This window comes from Erythrolamprus reginae, chromosome 2, assembly GCF_031021105.1.
Source record: "Erythrolamprus reginae isolate rEryReg1 chromosome 2, rEryReg1.hap1, whole genome shotgun sequence".
Taxonomy (NCBI): Eukaryota; Metazoa; Chordata; class Lepidosauria; order Squamata; family Dipsadidae; genus Erythrolamprus; species Erythrolamprus reginae.
In genome coordinates this window covers 240,431,794-240,452,550 of record NC_091951.1, presented here as the reverse complement: position 1 = coordinate 240,452,550, position 20,757 = coordinate 240,431,794, and the positions used below count along the sequence as shown (strand labels likewise).

Below are 20,757 nucleotides of genomic sequence, written 5' to 3'. Positions count from 1 at the left end.
TCTAGCAAAGGGGAGCTCCAGAGGGAACATGATAGCAGTCTTCAGATATTTGAGGGGATGACAGAGAGGAGGGGGTTCACATTATTTTCCAGGGCACTGGAGGGCCAGACTAGGAACAATGGATAGCAGCTGACCAAGGAGAGATTCAACCTAGAAATAGGGAAGAACTTTCTAACGGTGAGAGCCATCAACCAATGGAACAGCTTGCCAGCGGAGGCTGTGAATGCCCCAACACTTTCAAAAAGAGATTGGACTGCCATCTGTCTGGGCTGCTGTAGGGTTTCCTGCTCGAATAGGGGGTTGAACTAGATGACCTACAAGGTCCCTTCCAACTGAAATAAACAAATAATTCTCTATGAGAATCACTTGATAAGTGTATAAAAATACCAAATCTGGCTTAAACATCTGGATGACCGTGACAAACTAAAATTCAGTAATGTGAGAACATAAAAATAATTAATTTAATACCTGTGCTAGAAGTCTAACTTCTTTCACTTCTTCATTCAGATCATGAACATCTTCATCTAGAAGCTGGCAGAATTTAACAATGCTGGCGTCTCTTTCACCCACAGATTTATCAATTGCATTACGAACAGCAATAATAGTAGGCTTCAAACTTGAGAACAAAGCAAAATCTTCAGGAGGTGTGGGTATGATATACTGTTCAATAAGCTGATACATCTTAGAAACCACTTTTGATTCATCTTCAAGAATTTCAATCTGAGGGAAGGTAGACACAAATTATTTTTCCATTTTATTCACAAATACTCTGAAAGATTATCTTAAAACCATTAGTGAATCTAAATTGCTGTCAAACACCATTTTAAATACAGGGCAGAACCTTGCACAAGGAGGTCCGTTGTTACTACTACCTATATAAAAATTCAGTTCAAATGAACTTATTCTAGCTCTCACTCACTCTGTCCAAAGTGCACTGGGTCTCCCGGGGGCCTCCACAACTTGAGCCAATCTCTGCTCTGTTTAATAACCTGCACATTCGTTTAATGGCTGCATCACGGAGAGCATCAGGAGGAGAGGGGATCATTAAATTAGGTAATCTTACTTAATATCTATCACCACTTGCAACCATAATGGGAAGGCTCCATTGTATTCATAAATCAAGGACTACTTGCATAACTGAAAATCATCAGTACACTTACCACAAACTGGGAGATCCCCCCCCCCCAGTAGTTTCATATACATACTATATAACACAGTGGTGAAATCCATTTTTTTTACTACCAATTCTGTGGGTGTGGCTGGGTGTGCATGGTGTGGCTTGCTGGGCATGGCTTGCTGGGCGTGGCAGGGGAAGGGTATTAAAAAAATCTCCATTCCCACTCCACCCTGGGGCCAGCCAAAAGTAGTACTTGCCAGTTCTCCAAACTATTCAAAGTTTACACTACTGGAAAGAACCTGCTGGATTTCACTCCAATATAACGTGAAGAACATTTGTTGTGTTGCACATGCCCCTGCCTCTGGCTCATGGGGAACACAGAGATTCCTTCTCTCACTGGCTCCCAGGATGAGAGAAAAAAGAGGAAGAAATTTGGATTTCTTGGGTCATAAGCACAGTCACAGTTTTACTTAATAACTTACTTCACTTAGCAACTGAGTTACCAATTGTGGTTGCAAAACAAGTGCCACGTCTATGAGCTACACTGGATATAAATTCCACTGATTTTGCTATACTTCTCCTCTTCCGCATCTCCTCCAACATCCTGCTGTCCTCCAAACATTTTCTACTTCACTTACTGCCAACATAGCCAGCGGCAAGAGATTGTGAAAGATGTTGGAAACATCTGGTGAGCACTAACTAGGCACTGCAGATGTGAAGGAAAATTACTCTTTGATAGGCTGCAGAACTAGTTGTGATACATAGGTTTCACGCCCTATTTATTTCAGCTAGGATGTATAGGAAGACTAGATTTAGATCTGTACATTACATTGTACCTATCTCCTAGGAAAGCAAAGGCAGGAGAATACAATTATTACCTGGATCAAAAGGATTTATTTGATTTCCTATGAGAAACAGAATAACATATCTGGGTTTCATGGACTGTAGATAGAAGGTGTCAGAGTATCTAAAAGCAAACATCTAAAAGCAATGGTAACTTGTGAACTTGTGCTACTTAATAAAAACAGTATAGTGAACTTACCCTATCTTGTATTTCATCAAGGAATGTCAAAGTAACCACATATTCAGTAGTTGTACTTGGCAGAAACTCAAGTTTAAATTTAGCATCATTTGCCTCAACAAGAATGGTGTTCACTTTTTTCTTTGCAATTATAGGAAGCATTTCATTAATAACCTAAATGCAAAAGAAAATATTAAAACCATTAGTAAAATTATAAGAGGAAAAGTTACATGTAGTTAGGAATTTATTTAACATGAAAGTATTCTTTAGTCACGACTACGTAGTTTATAACGAGTAAATGTCATGTCATGACTAAAAAGTCGTAGATTACTTGGGCCAGTCATTCTCTTTCTGCTCAACGCATCTCAAAGGGTTGTTGTGGGTAAAATAGGAGAAGGACAGTGTATTGGATAGATTCATAACCTTAAGGTATTTGTAAAAATAATAAAAGCAAGATATAAATAAACAAAATAAATAACATTTCAGTTCATAATGCATTAAATTGACATAATTTTGGAAAATGTCTTCTAATTGGAAATAGAAATTAATACCTATCACATCCCAAGGGGCATCCCTGATTTTCCAAACACTGTTTTTAAATTATTACAAATAACAAAAAATTGTTATTTAGATTTCAAAATTTTGTAAGATATCACAAGAGAATTTTTCAGGATTTTATTCAAGCCTGTCAAAAAGATGTCATGAAAATGCAGCAATGTATGAGAGCAGTTAAAATTTCAATTATTCTGGAGGGAGGAATACCTAGGCCACCATATGAGATTGTATAACAGAACCTGAGTCTTCTCCATAGCATTTTCTTCCCAAGCTTTTCCATAGAGTTCAGTGCATAATTTTGAGACAGTTATTCTGTCTTAATCCAACCTTAACTCAAGATTATTGTAGGGATTAAATGAAAGGACATTTTTATTAGCTTCCAAAGAAAAGCTGGTATATAAATGCAACCAGTAATCAATTTACCAATATTACATATATCTTTGATGTCATATTATCTCTCTCACACACACACACATTTTTCTGGAAAATCCCCTTAGGATGCAGAAACTTTCTTGTTATAATAATACCATTTATTACCAAAGGGCATAACAAACCATATACAGTTTATGAGACAGACAATAATACTTAATAGGTTAATAAATATCCCCTCCCTCCCCATATCTCGCAATTCCCCACATCCTGCAATATACAATCGATAAAGACAAACAATTGATAAAGACAGACAGATTGTTTTAAAAAATTAAAACAGTTAGTTAACAATCACAAGCCCAGGATATAGAATGTTGCCCTCCCCATGGCCAGGGAGCAACCTTACTCCTATAAATAAATAAATTGTTCTTATATTGGCCCCATTTTATTTCTAATCTGGTATGGGAGCATTAAAATGGAAGTTAAAGGGCAATGTGGATTTACCTCCAAACAGCGCTTTGGTGATGGAATTAGTTTGTCTTTCAACCTTTTAGAATCTATAAGGAATAAACCTAATGATCTCTTTTGTTTTATTGCCATCGCTTCTTTGTGTTGTCTGTGATATTTCTCCAGCTGTTCAGCAAAAAATTTAACATCTGTTTATTTTAAACAGAAAGATATTGTTAGTCATTTACAGATGGCTTGAAGGGAAAAATTATATTGTATTTCCTCATGGGAAAGAATACAAATACATTTCCCCCTTTTTATTTAGAAAAAAGTTTTTTTTAATGGTGAACAGAGATTATTCAAAATGGGTTATCTCCTCCTGTTTGGTCTATAGAGAGTTTTTACAGAAATAAACAAATTCTATTTTGTGTGAAAGAAGCAACCAGAATGTTATGAAACCTAGACACAAACAGCTTCCTCAACTCAGCAGTACAATTTCAAGGAAGTGGTAGATTTTTAGGCCAGCCATTTGCTTAACAATAGCAAGGGATTCTATTCCGTTCCACTCCATTCCATTCTGTTAAGGATTTCTCTGATAAAACATCCTGGAAAATATCAAAGCTTTTAACTATTTAAAAAAATGGTTGCTGTAAAAATGGTACTGCAGATTTCATGAGATTAACATACCTATCAGAACTGTGAAAAGCTTTGGGTTGAAAGGTACAATAGCACTTCAGAGAGCAAACATGCTCACAGCATAAAAAGTAGCTACAGAAGGGATAAGAAGTTAAGGAACAATGCAAAGGATGTTGTGTCATTGCAATTAATATTTTATATTTTTATCATGAAGTTTATATTAGTCACCTATATGCAGCAACATTTTGAGGTTTGCTGTTTCCAATTCCAGCGTGATCCCAGAAAATGGGTTGTTTTCAGATTGATGCTTCAAGTGGACTCTTAAGCATCATTTTGCCTTTTAACTATTAATAGTGAATTAAATAATTGCCTTAGTTTTATCTCAGAATATAGTAGAATATCTATATTGGGGAAAGTAAAAAAGGAAGCCTCTTTTCTTCTTTTAAAAACATATGAAAAATAACATTTTCAGATAAAAGAAAGGTTTTCTTCAAATTAAACTTGACTCGTAGTGACTTTATGGAATTGCATGTAGTTCAGGAAACACTATGGAAGTCACTTCTCAATTGTTTCTGGGATATTCTGATGGTCATCCCACAAAGTCCTCCGTAACATTCCCAAATTTGGTCAAGTTTGGCTACGTGCTGCCACCTACAGTAAATGAACTTAATGCCACATCCAGGGGATTTTCTATAATGTAGATATTTCAAATACAGTATTTACTGGCATAACCCAATCTGCTAAGAAAATCATTTTTCTAATCAAATGAGGTACAAAATGTAACAAAATATTTACCAGGTTCTTCTTTCTTTAGTGCTGGCAAATCAAGGCTTTCATTTTCTCTAAAAAATAATCTAAACTTTTCAAATGTAGCTGCATATAAATTTGCTGCTTCAAATGCTGAATCAATTGTTTCCTAAAAAGTTTAAAAAAATGTTTACATTATTATAGTCTTTAATTATAGTCTTTAATTAACTTCCATCCATATGGTCTTTTATTACTATGCTATGTTATTCTTTCATAGAAGCAATGATAGCAAGCATATGAAAGTTAAAGAACAAGTAAGTCATCATTGTGCGAGCTTGTTATTTACTAACAAATTGTTTTAGATAGATTTTAAAAAAAGACAGTATTTCAGTAGAGTTCAGAGAAATCTAGATTTAAGGATCTCATAACCATGTTGCTATTGGTCAGGCTTTCTTTCTCAGCTTAGCTTACATGCAGGATTGCTGTTGTGAGGATAAAACGGGGAGGTTCTCAGAAAAAAGTGAGATATAAATGAATATGTATTAAATAAATTAAATTATTTAAATCAGACATTTTACTTAGTAAAATTCTTAAAAGAGGTACATAGTCTTCAGTTGAGGTGAATTTAAGCTGTTATTACCGAAATTCAACATTTAAAAAAAAACTATTATATTTTCACTTGCATTCAACTATTAATGAATACATAAATGCATTCCATTGTTAATTTGACTCCTCTTTGTGATGCTCAATACCAAGGCTGTAGAGTGTGCAGTATTCTTTTCTGAGGACCGGACTATTATTAATTACCTTACTTATTATAAATAGTAGCTGCAAGTAATGGAAAAGATCTACCACCACTCCTTGTTTTAGTATTATTCACAGCAGGGTGAATATTATTATTCCAAAATCAAATTTGCGTTGCAAGGAAATCTCTCAGTGACACCAATGAGCCTTGATTATAATCTCTATCCCAAGCCACCAGCTGCAATTTGCATTAACAAATCTCCCATTGTTATTAGTGGCCTATTATCCCAATATTGAACAAACCATTTCAGCTGTTGTTACCCTTTCGTGTGTATTAGAGGGAGACATGTGTTTAACCTTACAGTTTGGTTCAAATAAATTTTATTAGCCAGTTTATTTTCCCCACTGATTTTTCATGGACGGCATTACTAATTTAGATATATAGGTATAGGTATATAATAGCAGTTGTAAGAATATCTTTAAAAATTATTGACATTAGCACTTTTCTCAGAGAAGACACAGGGAGAAGGAAAAGATTAGCAATAGAATAGGTGTAAAGACACCTCAATTGGACAGCAGCTATATAGAAAAATGCTGGAAGCACATGATAACTTCACAGAGACAATGGCAAAGAAATCAATCCATAATTAATGGAAGAAAACAACACATTCATTTATTTTTCCCCAAAAACCCACCCTCCACATGGATAGAAAAACTAAATTGATTGATGATGTAGTGGTGGATGATGGGCCCTCGAGTCACCAACATGCTATTGAGGAAGAGCTGAAGATGTTTCAGAATAGTAATGGTGGTGATAATACAGCTAGAATAAAGTCTTTGGGATGTCTGGTTGCTGATGTTGCCATATAAGAGAAGAAGAGAAAGGTAAAGGTGCAAGATAGAATTACAGTAGGAACATACCTGTAGAACATAAGAAACATGAACATAGGAAAGCTCAACACAGCGTAAGATGAAATGAAATTACTATAAATTTAATGACACCTTAGGCTTCAGTAAATTGAGATTGACTCTGTGAAACTATTGAAGTGGTGGATAATTTCTGCCTTTTAAAATCAACCATCAACACCAAAGGAACCAGTCGAGAAATATGCGGCAAACTAGGTATAAAATCCTTGAAAAAAATATTTAAATGTCTCTAGCCACAAAAACCAGTATCATGCACACCAAAGTATTCCCAGTCACACTGTATGGAAGTGATAGTTGAAATTTGAAGAAAGAGGATAGAAAGACTATTCCGACTTTTGAACTTTGGCATTGGAAAATATTCTTTAGAATACTGTGGAATCAGTCCAAAGAAAGAAAAAAAGAAAACGGATAATCAAACAAATCAACCCTGAATTTTCACTTACGGCATAGGTGACCAGGCTCAAATTATTTCCTGGTTGGGAAAAGTTAATGGAAAGACAACAACAATTAGTAAGGTGGATGTCCTCAGTTACAATGATGATGCACACACCATTGAAAGATCTGAAGGAGCAGCTTGTAGACCAAATGTTATGGAGAAAATCTCTCTATATATGGTTGCTAAGAGTCAAAAACAACTTGATGGTACATAGTCACCAGGAACAGATGGATTACATCCCAGAGTTGTTGCAGCCCACTGCAACAACATCGCCAGAAAGTCTTAAAGAGTTGTTAACTTAATCCTACTTAATCCTAGCTTCTGCTCCGGCAATCTCACACTACTAACCAGAGCATATAAAACTTTCACCAGACCAATCCTTGAATACAGCTCATTGATCTGGAACCCACACCTCATCTCGGACATAAACACTCTAGAAAATGTCCAGAGATATTTTACCAGAAGAGCCCTCCACTCCTCCACTCGCAACAGAATACCCTACACAATTAGACTTACTAATCCTAGGTTTAGAAAACTTAGAACTACGTCACCTTAAACACAATCTAAGCATAGCCCATAGCCCACTCACTACCAGACTCTGTAGTATCATCACCCAACCCCCAAAACCTTACCCTTAGAGTATCTACTGTTGACCTCTCCCAAGAAGAGGTCAGTAAGGGGAGTGCATAAGTGCACCAGCTTGCCTTCCATCCCCTGTCCTAATATTTCTTTTACTAGTATCATGTATATGAATATTATTATATCTTTGCATACCACCAATATGTACTTGACTGACTGACTAACTAACTAACTAACTAACTAACTAACTAACTAACTAAGTAAATAAATAAATGGAGTTCTGAAGGAGCTGGCAAAAAGGATCTTGAAAGCATTGGAGTATATCTTTCAAAAATCTTTCAAAAATCCTGGAGCACTGGTGAACTATCAAAGGACTGGAAAACAGCTAACATGGGCCCCATCTTCAAAAAAGGGAAAAATAGATCCAAGAAACTACAGACCAATCAGCCTGACATAAATACCTTGGAAGATCCTGGAAAAGTTAATAAAACAACAGATCTGCTAATACCTAGAAGGAAGCAAAGTTATAACATGAAGCCGCAACTAGTTTGTCAAAAACAGATCATGCCAAACAATTCTTAATTCATTCTTTGACAAAGTGACTAAATTAGTGCGCAGATGGTGGAGTTTACTTCCGGGTTGAAAACTCGCGATATAGCGTTTAGCGAACATCGAGATCGCGAAACTCGAGGGATCACTGTACTTGGATTTCATTAAGGCATTTGACAAAGTATACTACAACCTATTCTGAGTATATTGGAAAAATATAGGATAAACAGCATCACTACCAGATGGATTCATAACTGGCTGATAAATTGCACTCAGTCTTTGTTCCTTAATGAAACTATATCTACAGGGAGGGAAGTAAGCAGCGGGGTACTCCAGGTTCTGACTTAGGCTCTGTACTCCTCAATATCTTCATAAATGATTTAGATGAGCTAATAGAAGGGGAACTCATCAAATTTACAGATGGCACTTTATTGGCAGGAATAGTCAACACCTAGGAGATAGGCTCAAGATCCAGACGAATCTCAACAAATTTGAGCAGTGCCCTAACAAAATTAAATTCATGGTGAGAAGAGTGGGAAATTTTACACTTAGATAAAAATAAAATCAAATGTACAGGTGTAAAATAGGTGTAATCTGGCTAAATAGCAGTAACTGCAAGAGGGACCTTGGAAATGTGGACAATCATTTAAATATGAGCCAGCAGTGTGTTGCAGCAGCCACAAAACCAATGTAATCCTAGATTGTATTAACAGAGGGTTAGAATCAAGTTTAGTTGACATGTTAGTAAGGTACCACTTTATAATGCCTTGGTAAGATAACATTTGGAATATCGCAATCAATTTTGATCTCCACATTATAAAATAGATGTTGAGACTCTAGAAAGAATGCAAAGAAGAGCAACAACAATGATAAGGGAGCTGGAGGAAGAACGTTTGCAGGAATTGGATACGTCTAGTCTAGTGAAAAGGAGGACTGGGGATGACAGTTTTTAATATTTCACAGGCTGCCACAAAGAAGACAGGGTCAAACTATTTTCCAAAGCAATAGATGGACACTTATCAAGGAGAGACCCAACTGAGAACTAAGGAGAAATTTCTTGACAATGAGAACAATTAATCAGTGGAACGGTTTGCCTTCAGAGATTGTGAGTGCTCCATCACTGGAGGTTTTTAACATGAGATTGGACAGCCATTTGTCCAGAATGGTATGGGGTCTCCTGCTTGTGGAAAGGTTCAGATTAAAAGACCTCCAATGTCCCTTCCAACTCTGTTATTCTGCTAAACATTGAGTTTTAAAACTGTTATTTAAGTACCTCTGCAATATGAAATATTTAAATGTAAATAAAGTTTTTTATGACAAAAGTGTCATATACCTGTATTTGTAGGATAATAGTTTGAAGATGTTTATCATCTTTAAACATTGCTGATAAGCTTGGTCCTTCACCACATGTTTTTTCTTCAATTTTATTGTTAATAACAGGACGAGTGAAGGCATCAAAATACTGATCTGGAACAAGGTTTGCAATAGATAACACAGTTGCCTGAAACTGAGACACAATATCTGCCATAGCATCCTGTTTGACCAAATAGAAGAAAATCAGTTGAAATGTTTGTTATGGTACATATGAAGCTTTGCATAGCATTTTCAGAGCTCTTCACATAAATATGGTCAAATCCTTTACAACAATTGTAAAAATTTCTTGTGAAGACCCACAAATCTAACGCTTTGAATGCCAATTTTCTACAGTTTTCTATTTAATCATTTTCATTTCTTAAAAAAAGAATATGAGGACTGCTGTCTATTGATTTATGTATTGAATGACAGTAACCTTAATAATGCATAAAATCTGCATGCCACCTAAAATTGAAATAAATCTCCAAAGTTCATACGTAATAAAGCCACAGAAAGAAGGATAGAAATAGAAAAAGTAGAGTCACCTTTGTATAGTATCTCTGATAGTGACATTACTAAATAGTTAATTAAATGTCATGGCTAATCTGTGTCAGGCTACCCAGAAGTTTTTATTTTAAATACAGTCGCCCCTGGATTACAAATTTGGGAGTTTTTTTCTATTGCTGGCTACGTATATATTTTTCCTTCCTAATTTTCACAGCATCTTCAAGTGGTGCCTTTTATGCAGCAGTTAACTAGAAAACTAAATAGTAAACTAGCAGTTAACACTGCAAGTTTCATTCCTGTAGTCCTACACTAATAGCAGTTCAACTCATTAAGAAATAACAGGCTGTCCTTGGTCATATTGTATTGTTTAAAAGATGACTATTCTTCTTAAAGATTCTAGTCAGATTCAAAGTTATTATTCAGTTGATCAAAAATTATTTCCAGAGGCATATTCCAGCCTAAATCTATGTCAGTCAAAAATTATATCTGACTTATAACTATAAAGATTTTTCAAGAACTCCGTGCCCCATGATAACATTTTTTAAATGGAAACCTTTTCCAAACTAAATGAACTTTAACCTGGAACTCTTCCACAGTTGGTTCAAACAGCAATGCATGGATCTCTAAAATTAGCTCGACAAGGAACATTGGAATGGCTGCCTCCTCTTCCTCTGCAATCGCTGAAGGAGTTCCCTACAGTAAAAAAAGAAAGAACAAATTGAGTCTTTTTAAAAATTAGATAATGAACTCAAGTTCTAAAGTCCTCTAGCCTAGAAAGTTCCCTGTTTGTTAGAACATAAATAATTTCCGATTTCCGGTGGTGATGTTGGGGCAGCGCAGAAGAAGGATGATCTCTGTCCTTTGATTCTGCTTTTCTTCCCACTTGCAAATCTTTCAAGGCACAAAACATTTGGAGGACTTTGTGAAACACAAGGCCATCCCAAGAGACAGCAAGGTGAAGAGCAGCTGCCCGCTGGAGCGAAGAGCACCTTTTTAAATCCAGCGTGAAAGTGTTCTGTCATGTTACTTTAACATGGCAGACCCAAAGCTGTACCTAGCCATAACAGACCTGGAAGAATTGTATAAGCAGTCTATGCCTGATTCGAGGAGTGTGGGAATTCCAATTCCAGACTTGTCTAAATGAGTGTTCCAAAATTTATGGCAAAGAAGAAAGTTCTGGGACTGAGAGGTGATTGCAAGAGAAGAGTAAGAACTAGAAGACCCGTTGTACCTACCTGAACGGTCTTCTCGATGCACTGGAAGGAGAGTCCAACATGGGTATTTAACCAATCCTATTGGTAGAGACTGAGTAAAAATTAACATAATAATAGGCACCGCCCCCAGCAGTCTCCCATGAGCCTCAGTTTTAAAAACGAATAACCAATGAAAGAGGATAACCAAATTTATTGAACAATGAACAAGCCAAAAACCAAGCCAACCCAACTTCCGGAGTCCCTAACCTTCAACTACCGGGTGGGTTTGGACTCTCCTTCCAGTGCATCGAGAAGACCGTTCAGGTAGGTACAACGGGTCTTCTCCACTGCATCTGGAAGGAGAGTCCAACATGGGATATACCAAAGCTCTCAAAGCCCATGGGAGGGAGAAGGTCTGATTAGGGACTTAGGAGAAACACAAACTTTCTGAAGGACTCGCCTGCCAAAAGCCGCTTCCGCAGAAGCGAAGGAGTCCACTTTATAATGCTTAATAAACGTGGTAGGTGCTGCCCAGGTTGCTGCTCTACAAATGTCTTTGATGGACGCTTGTGTCGCCCAAGCTGCTGAAGCAGCCGCACTCCTGGTGGAATGAGCTAATATCCCCTCTGGAGGGGTATGCCCTCCCGCCTTATAGGCCTCAGAGATACATTCCTTAATCCACCTACTAATAGACTTTGCCGATAGTCCTAGCCCTAATCTAGCCTCAGAAAAGGAGATAAACAGATTTTCTGACTTCCTGAACTGTTCCGTTCTCCTAATGTAAATCTTCAAAGCCCTCCTGACATCTATCTTATGCCATAACAACTCAGATGGATGAGTTCCATGAGTGCAGAAATCAGGCAGGATTAGCTCCTGCTTCCTATGGAACACCGAATTTACCTTCGGCACAAATGAAGGATCCAACCTAAGTACCACTCTGTCCGGATAGAAATGGCAGAGATCTGCTCTTACGGATAATGCTGACAACTCTGACACCCTGCGGGCGGATGTGATCGCAACAAGGAAGACCGTTTTCAAGGAAAGTAACCTGACTGGTATAGTCCTCAGCGGCTCAAAAGGAGGCTTAGTCAACGCTTGTAGGACCAGTGTAAGATCCCAGGATGGAAATCTCCTGACTGGAGGAGAATGTTTATTTGTGGCTCCCTTAATAAAATCCCGAACCCAAGTATGTTGTGCTAACGTTCGAGACTCTGATGTCTGGATCATGGTAGATAAAGCAGCTACCTGTCTCTTCAAGGTATTAGGGGCCAGACCCTGCTCTACCCCTACCTGTAAAAACCCCAGAACATCAAGAACAGAAGCCACCCCAGGATCAATAGAGTGTGTAGTGCAAAATTTACAAAAGGCTGTCCAAGTCGCCTGATAAATTCGAGAGGTCGATGGACGCCTAGCTGCCTGCATAGTAGCTATGACCTTCTCCGGCAAGTTACATTGTCTTAGTCTATGCCTTTCAAGTGCCATCCTGTCAAGTGGAGCCATTGGGGATCCGGATGATGAAGGTTCCCCTGGCTGAGAGAGATGGCCTGGTCCGGAATCCTCCACGGGGGTGACACTGAGAGCGCCATCAAGTCGGCGAACCACGGACGTCTCGGCCAGTAAGGGGCTATTAAGAGTACTTCCGCCTTCTCCTGGAGGATCTTTTCCACCACCCTCGGGATCAGGTTTACAGGTAGGAAGGCATACAGAAGACCCGGGGGCCAAGGCGTCCACAAGGCGTTCGTTCCTTCCGCTCTCGGGTCTGGAAACCTTGTGAAGAACCTCGCGAGTTGAGCATTCTGGCTGGTGGCAAACAGGTCTACCAGGGGTATTCCAAACCTCTGGGTCAGCTGTGTGAAGAGTTCCGGGTCGAGCTTCCACTCGGACGGGTCCAGAGTCGCCCTGCTGAGCCAATCCGCCTTGGTGTTGCTGATCCCGGCGATGTGTTCCGCAGTGAGGGATGCTAGGTGAGTCTCGGCCCAATTGAAAAGCCGTGTGGTCTCCTCCATAAGGCGGTGCGACCTTGTGCCCCCCTGGTGGTTCAGGTGGGCCCTGGTCGCCACATTGTCTGTTAATATGAGTATATGTCTGTTTTCTACTATGGGGGCAAAGGCTAGGAGGGCTAAAAATACAGCCCTCAGCTCTAAGAAGTTGATATTGACCGGGGACAGGTCTTCCAATGTCCAGATGCCCTGAGCCATGTGACGGCCCAAGTGAGCTCCCCATCCGTATAAACTGGCGTCTGTGGTAAGGATGAGCCGATCCTGTGTTCTGAAGGGCGAGCCTCCCTGGATCGCTCCGGTGGTCCACCACTGTAGGGATCTTGCGACTGCCCTGGGTAACTTGATTGATCTGTGTGAATGGCTGATCCTGGCCCTCTGGGCCGGTAACAGGAACCACTGAAGGCCCCTGATATGATGTCTGGCCCAGGGTACAATCCCGATGGCGGACACTAGTGTCCCCAACACCTTTGACAACAGTGCTAATGGAACCCGTCTGCGACGGGTCAGGTCGGTAACAAGACGGTGGATATTCTCTTGTCTCTCGGGAGAGAGAGATACGGTGCCTGCTATGGTGTCGATAATGGCTCCTAGATGTTGAAGTCTGGTAGCGGGAACCATCTGGCTTTTTTCCAAATTGATGGTAAAGCCATGGGCTTCTAGTATCCGCACCGTCCTGGACAAATCCTCCCTGGCCTGACTGGGGGACCTGGACAAAATAATTATGTCGTCCAGGTAGGCCATCAGTCTGATGGAGTGTGACCTTAGATGTGCCGTCAACGCATCCAGCAACTTGGTAAAAGTTCGCGGGGCTGAAGATAGGCCAAAGGGCATGGCCTTGTACTGGTAGTGAATGCCCTCCGAACAGAATCTGAGGAATTTTCGATGAGCCGGGTGTACCGGTACATGTAGATAGGCCTCTTTCAGGTCTATTGAGGTAAGTAGGTCTCGAGTCCTGATTGAAGGGAGTATGGTTTGTAAGGAGTGCATGTGGAATCTCCTGTACTTTATAAAGACATTCAGCTGCTTTAAGTTCAGTATCATTCAATATCCTCCTGACGCCTTGGGCACGAGGAAAATTCGGGAATAAAATCCCCTTCCCTCCTCCACTGGGGGCACCTGTTCGATGGCCCGTATCTCCAGTAAATGTGCCACCTCTTTGTGGATTAGTTGTCGCTTCTGAGGGTCCCGGATTACCGGGCAATGTACAAAACGGTAAGGGGGCTGTCCTATGAATTCTAGTTGCGGTCCGTCCGACACGGTGGCTAGCACTCACCTGTCTGAAGACGTCATCCGCCACGAGGGACTGAAGTGTTGCAATTTCCCTCCCAGCGGTAGACTCCCGGCTGAGTCATTTCGAACGACGAAAACCTCTCTGACTGTACCCCCGAAAGGGCCGCCTGGGCTGCTGGTAGCCCCTCTGTCTGTCCTGGAACGATCCGCGGTCGCTCCGGAAGGGTTGTTGTGTATATTGACTCTGGCTGAAGGGCCGCTGTGTCTGTCCAGAGCTGGTAGATGCGTCCCAGCGAGGGTTCTGACGTCTCGTGTAAGGAGTAAACCTCCTATCTTGGCGCCTGTTGGATCTAGGTAGGACCTTCTTCTTGTCCTTGTCTTCAATTAAGACTTTATCCAGGATCTCCCCAAACAGCATAGAACCTTGCAATGGGGCTGAAGCCAGGCGCCACTTCGACTTCAAATCAGCTGGCCAATTACGTAGCCACAGAAGTCTACGCGAAGAGAGTGTGGTAGCCATGCCTCTGCTGGCGAACTTAGCCGCGTGGAGGGTCGCATCGGCCGAAAACTCTGCTGCCGCCAGTAACTTACTTAAATCCTGGCGTAATCTACCCTCCTCCGGTCCAATCCGTGCCTGCATTTCTTGGAGCCACATTATTGAGGCTCTGTTGAAGAAGGAGGCCGCAGCAGCTGCCCTGAACCCCCAGCCAGCCATCTGGTGGGTTTTGCGCAATAGGGTTTCCGCCTTCCTGTCTTCAGGTTTTAGGCTCTCTCCCGTCTCGGAGGGAACCAGGGCACTGGAAACCAGTGTCACTACTGGTTGGTCAATGGGAGGGAACTCCAAAAGTTTCTCCACCTCCTCATCAAACGTATAAAATTTCCTCTCCAGGTTAGACGGTCCTTGGGCCGCTGCGGGATATTGCCACGGTTTTTTGACTCCTTCAATGAAAATGTGTGAAGCCGGAATAGAATCAGTCTCGGGTTGGGGCTCCCTAAGCAGAGAAGCTGAAGTCTTACCGGCGTCTTCTTCTGTTGTTTTGGTTCCCTGGAGGTTCATTACTTGCTTTGCCTTAAAAAGCAAGGTCCTAAACAATGCTGGTTTAAAGAGACCTGCTACAGGCTGTTGCACCGGCGGGTTCTCATCCTCCGAGAACTCGTACTCCTTGTCACTGTCCTCGCCAAAGGCCGGTTCTTCTGATAGGGACCCCAGCCCCGAGGGGGGCGGTGCTGGCCAAAGGTTTCTTGACTGGGGTGCAGCTCGGCGTACATACTGGCTTGACCCTGCGTTCACCCCTTGCGCGTAGACCTCAGCCATCAACTCCTGCATATCTGCGGGCATGTGCTGCCAGGACCCCTGCTGTGACCGCAGGCCGGCTGCCGTAGGGGTGAACGTGGCTGAAGGGGCCTGTGGGCCTCTTTGAGCTGGCCCCACTGACTCAGGTCGTGTCCAAGACGGAGTTGGTGAAGGTGCCACCTGAGGTATGGAAAAGAACTGTCCATCTGGTGACCAATCACCCTCCTGGAAGGCCCCCGTGTGCCCATAGGCTGATTGTGGGGTCATGGGGTCAGGAGTGGGTACCTGTCTCTGAGTCAGGGGCACCACTGAAGGGGAGGGCTGCAAGGCTGCCTCTAATTTCTTCTCCAGCGCTTTTATGCGCTTTTCTGCCTCCTTAAGTGAGGCTGCCGAGGCTGGAGACTGGGAGGCCTTGGACTTCTCCTTAGCCTTCCCCTTTTCCTTTTCCTTAGGGGCTACTGGTGACCCCGCTTTGCTTTCTCCGGTTTGTTTATCCATTCTACTCACTATTAGCAATCTGCTTTGATCACCGAGCTCGAAAACCTCTTTTTGCACCTCGTCACGTCGAACAAAATGGCGACCGGCTACCCCTTGTTGTTGCGCTTGCGCTCTAGAGCCCAAAGCTCCTTTGGCGCCTTACAGCTGCCGGAAGCCCTTCCGGCCGGCGCTCTTATAGCTCTCTTGGGGGCTACCCAAGATGGCGGCGCCCAGCGTTTTCGCGGGCTTTCTCGCCCTTCCCAAACGCTTCGCCGCTCGAAACTCGCCTTTCGCCGCTTCCCCGACGTCCTTAAACCTCCTGGGGACCTCTCGGCTCCTGCCTCTTCCGAGGCTCTGCAGCGTTCCCGGCGGCGGCGGCGGTACCAGCGACCTCGCCGCTTCACAGCTGATCGGGACTCCGCTCTTCTTACGGAGTCCCCTGGGGTGCCTTTCGTCTCGGGCCTCCCAGTGGGGGGGACGGACCCCCCCACCTTCGGCCCGCAGCCCTCGTTTGACCGCGGAGGCCAGTGACTCCGGGCTGAGTTGCTCCTCTTGGGGGCAGATCCCACGGAGGGAAACAGCCCCTAAGGAGATTGGTGGGGGTGTTGTCCTCGGAGGACAGAGACCCCTGCCTCCAACGCTGTTCCAATCTGGAGAGGAGACAAAAACAACACATTAAACATGGTAAAAAACATTTATTTTACTCTAAGCAAACTCAGTATGACTCTACTCTTGGACTGAGTTTTTAAAACTGGGGCTCATGGGAGACTGCTGGGGGCGGTGCCTATTATTATGTTAATTTTTACTCAGTCTCTACCAATAGGATTGGTTAAATACCCATGTTGGACTCTCCTTCCAGATGCAGTGGAGAAAAGCAATTGCTGATAGAGAGATAAAGTAACAAGAAGGACTTGGATAGAATGAGAGATTGACGGCAAGCATGTGAGAAAGACAATATGGGAGAGATGGTGAACAATGCCTGAGAAGGAAAGACGAAGGTAGAAAATGTGGCTAGACAGCTAGTGATTAAACTCGAGGCAAACTGGAGGTGGCTCAAGCTGGAAAAAAGGGGCACGATGGTTTAGTGTTTAAGTCAGTCAGTATAAAAGCAAAGGATTTGGGGTAATTGAGTGTGGCGTTTCAATGCCGTTCATGGAAGAGATGTTAGAGTGTGTGGGGGGAAGGTGCCTGAAAAAGGCTCAGAAACATTATTCCTGCTTTACTAAGACATTCTCTGCCAGATGATGTTTGCCTTAGATTCTGGTGAGCTGTTTTTATTCTCTTGTATGTTGAATTTCCCCCTCATTTCGCAAAATGAATGTCATTAGGCTAAAGCTGCCGTTCTTCTCAGAACCTTATCAGATGTTTCTCTGAGACAAAATACTTCCTGGCCTTTTCTTGCAAACTGCTTTAGCTTTTTTCTGAATTTTCCTAATAAATAGTCTGATTTTCACATGAATTAGTGGGTTTTGAGTTGATCGTTTCACTCTGAGATGCCATGCACAGAACAGTCGGGGTTGAGCTTGAGCCTGTTAACACCCATCCAGACCCTCACAGCCTTCAGGCACCGGCACATCACCTCCACTGCTTCACTGCAGGTGGAGATGTACAGCTAAGTATCATCAGTGTACTGTGGGTAACTCACCCCGTGTCAACGGATGATCTCACCCAGCAGTTTCATGTAAATATTAAACAGCAGGGGGTAGAAAACCAACCCCTGAGGCACCCCACAAGGGAGAGGCCTAGGAGTCAACCTCTGACCCTCTGCCAACACCGATTGCAACCAACCAGAGAGGTAGGAAGAGAACCACTGTAACACAGTGCCTCCTACTCCCAACCCCTCCAGCCGACGCAGAATACCAGGGTTGATGGTATCAAAAGCTGCTTTAAACAGTAAATTTTCTAAAATTTAAAATTGATATTTTTAATCAGATCTATCTAACTTCTCAAAGGGAATATTCTTTATTAGTTAGGATTTATAAAGATTTTTTTCTGGATATTATTCAGTACTAACATATAATTTCTTATATTATAAACCTTTACATAGAATTCTTTGAAATATTTTCCAGTTATAAAACATACTGTAAAAGTAAGTTTCATTAATTTCCATTGAGAAAATGGATTCAAGAAACACATTTTCACAGGATATGAAATCATCAACAATATATTAGATCAAAACAAAATGATTGATATTGATCAATAGAAAACAATGATTCTACTTTTAACAGTAAGGTTTTTTAAAATTTTGGTCATGTCATTCTAAAAAGTTTGAATATCTCACTTTGATTAATATTACCTTCTTTTCCACAACTTCAGGTGCTTCTTGATCTGTATTCCATGTTTGGATAATTTCTGCAAGTGGTGTCTTCTTCAATTTGTCAGTAAGGTAACGCAACAGAGTAGCAACAGATTTAACTGCTAAGACGTGCATAGTATTTACTATTAGATAATCAGCAAGACGAATAAAGCTAGAAAGAAACAAACAGATCAACAATGCAATTGTCTTAGCACAGACAATCCCACAGGCTTTAATGAGACTTTTCATGTGTGTGTATGTGTGTGTACATGGGAGAGAGAGAGAGAAAGAGAGAGAGAGAGAGGGAGGGAGGGAGAGGGAGAGAGGGAGAGAAAGAGAATGCAAAAATTATTAAGAATATACTGTCTGGGCCAAAGATTGAAAAGCAATACTATACTAAACAAACTAAACCTGGAGAATAACAGCAATTTATGGGAAACTAAACCTGGAGAATAACACCAATGGCAAAATGAACAGTACAGTAATCCATTGCTACTTCGCGGTTCATCCTTTGCGGATTCACTACTTCACGGGTTTTCAAAAGGGGCTTAAATCCATTGAAAATTTTAAATCCATTAAAAATTCATAAAATTCTTTAACAGTACTACTATACTCTATTAAAGAAACTGGTAGGATATCACATGTAGTTCCAGCTGAGAAACATTATAGAATGACTGTTTAATGCAAAGGATGGGTTTTAAAAGTCCAAATACTCGTTAAATACACAAAAATATATATTTCCTCTACTTCACAGAAATTCATTTTTCACGGGTGGTCTTGGAACGCATCCCCCACGAAAAACGAGGGATCACTGTGTACGGTGACAGAATAAATTTGACACTAAACTTAAGTTTCCCTATATGGTTTTCCTATATATTAGATGTCACACAAGGCAAATTCATATGCTTAACTGTATGATGTAACATTTCCCCCAAGTAGCTTTAGTGTGCAATTTGGGGGTGCTGTTGGGTTGCAATTCTTGCTCAAGGAGAACCATTACTTAACTATCTTACGTACCAGTTGGTCTATTCCTAGATCAGGAAGGGCTGTTTACAATCACTTAAGGTCTTAGTCACCTTCCAATTCAGATACTGCAATGAGCTCTAGTTTGGGCTGCCCTTGAAGAACATTCAGAAACTTCCATTGATTCAGAACACAGTGGCGCATGCAAAATTGGTGTACTATAGTATGTCCATGTAACACCACCATTATTAGGCTGCATTTGGCGTAAGTCAAAGGTGTTGGTTGTCATGTTTAAAGCTTTATATGGAAATATGAAGCTTTATATTTCCATATATAAATCAAGAGTTTCTTCAGAGAAATAGATAAGTACTACTATATATTCAAAGAAGGCTGAAATACTCCTTATGGTAGTGGAGTGGTGCAATGATTAGAATGCGGTATCGCATGCTAATTCTGCCGACTTCCAAAAGTTCAATCCTCACTAGCTCAAAAGTTCAATTCTCACCACCTCAAGGTTGACTCAGCCTTCCATCCTTCTGATGTTGGTAAAATGGGGACCCAGATTGCTGGAAGCAATATGCTGTCTCTGTAAATTGCTTAGAGCAACGTTCCCCAACCTTTCCTGGTTGGCAGCCAGGAGTGTGGGTGGGAGGAAGAGGGGATGGTTTTGTGTGAAATGCTGGTGCATGCATACACACATAGCTTCATTTGTGTGAGTGTGCCCACTGCTCACGTGAGTGGAGCTGCAAGCGCTGGTGCCCACTGATCGCATGAGTTGGGCTGAACATGAACTCATCCCACCACTCACGTGGCCCAGTTCCCACAGGTTGGAGACCTTTGGCTTAGAGAGGGCTGTAAAACAGTGAAGCAGTATATAACTCTAAGTGATATTTATCTGTTCAGACTGAGTAAAACAACTGACTCAGTGAGGCCAGACAGGAGGCATGGCCAAATGATTATTGCTCAGTCCTGGGTAAGAAGCTGGTCTATGCTTGGCCTCTCCAAACAGCACACTGGAGGACATTATCCTATTTATTTTGCCTTTCAAAGAAAAACAAATAAAAATGGCTTTGAAAATAATATAATAACAGAGTTGGAAGGGACCTTGGAGGTCTTCTGATCCGGTCTCTTGCTCAAGCAGGAAACCCTGCACCATTTCAGACAAATCATTGTCCAATCTATTCTTTAAAATATTCAGTATTCTGGGGGCAAGTTCTTCTGCAGGCAAGTCATTCCACTTTCTAGAGTCTCAACATCTTTTTTTTATTATGGTGACCAAAACTGAATGCAATATTCCAAGTGGTCTTACCAAGGCAT

At 41.4% G+C, this 20,757-nt stretch overlaps 1 protein-coding gene across 3 annotated transcripts in view; it reads right to left on the bottom strand.

Annotated features, from left to right (window-relative positions):
- The window catches only part of DNAH6 (dynein axonemal heavy chain 6), a 223,660-nt gene that overhangs the window by 189,214 nt on the left and 13,689 nt on the right, over positions 1-20,757 (bottom strand). For all 3 annotated transcript variants that reach the window (XR_011558276.1, XM_070742321.1, XM_070742322.1), the window contains exons 9-15: positions 18,478-18,649; positions 10,567-10,680; positions 9,461-9,661; positions 4,941-5,061; positions 3,567-3,718; positions 2,160-2,312; positions 469-720 (exon numbers count right to left, since the gene is read on the bottom strand). Coding sequence is in view for 2 of the 3 variants with exons in the window: in XM_070742321.1 (XP_070598422.1) it covers positions 469-720; positions 2,160-2,312; positions 3,567-3,718; positions 4,941-5,061; positions 9,461-9,661; positions 10,567-10,680; positions 18,478-18,649 (1,165 nt within the window). In the remaining variant the exon portion in view is untranslated. The remainder of the gene's footprint in view (positions 1-468; positions 721-2,159; positions 2,313-3,566; positions 3,719-4,940; positions 5,062-9,460; positions 9,662-10,566; positions 10,681-18,477; positions 18,650-20,757) is intronic.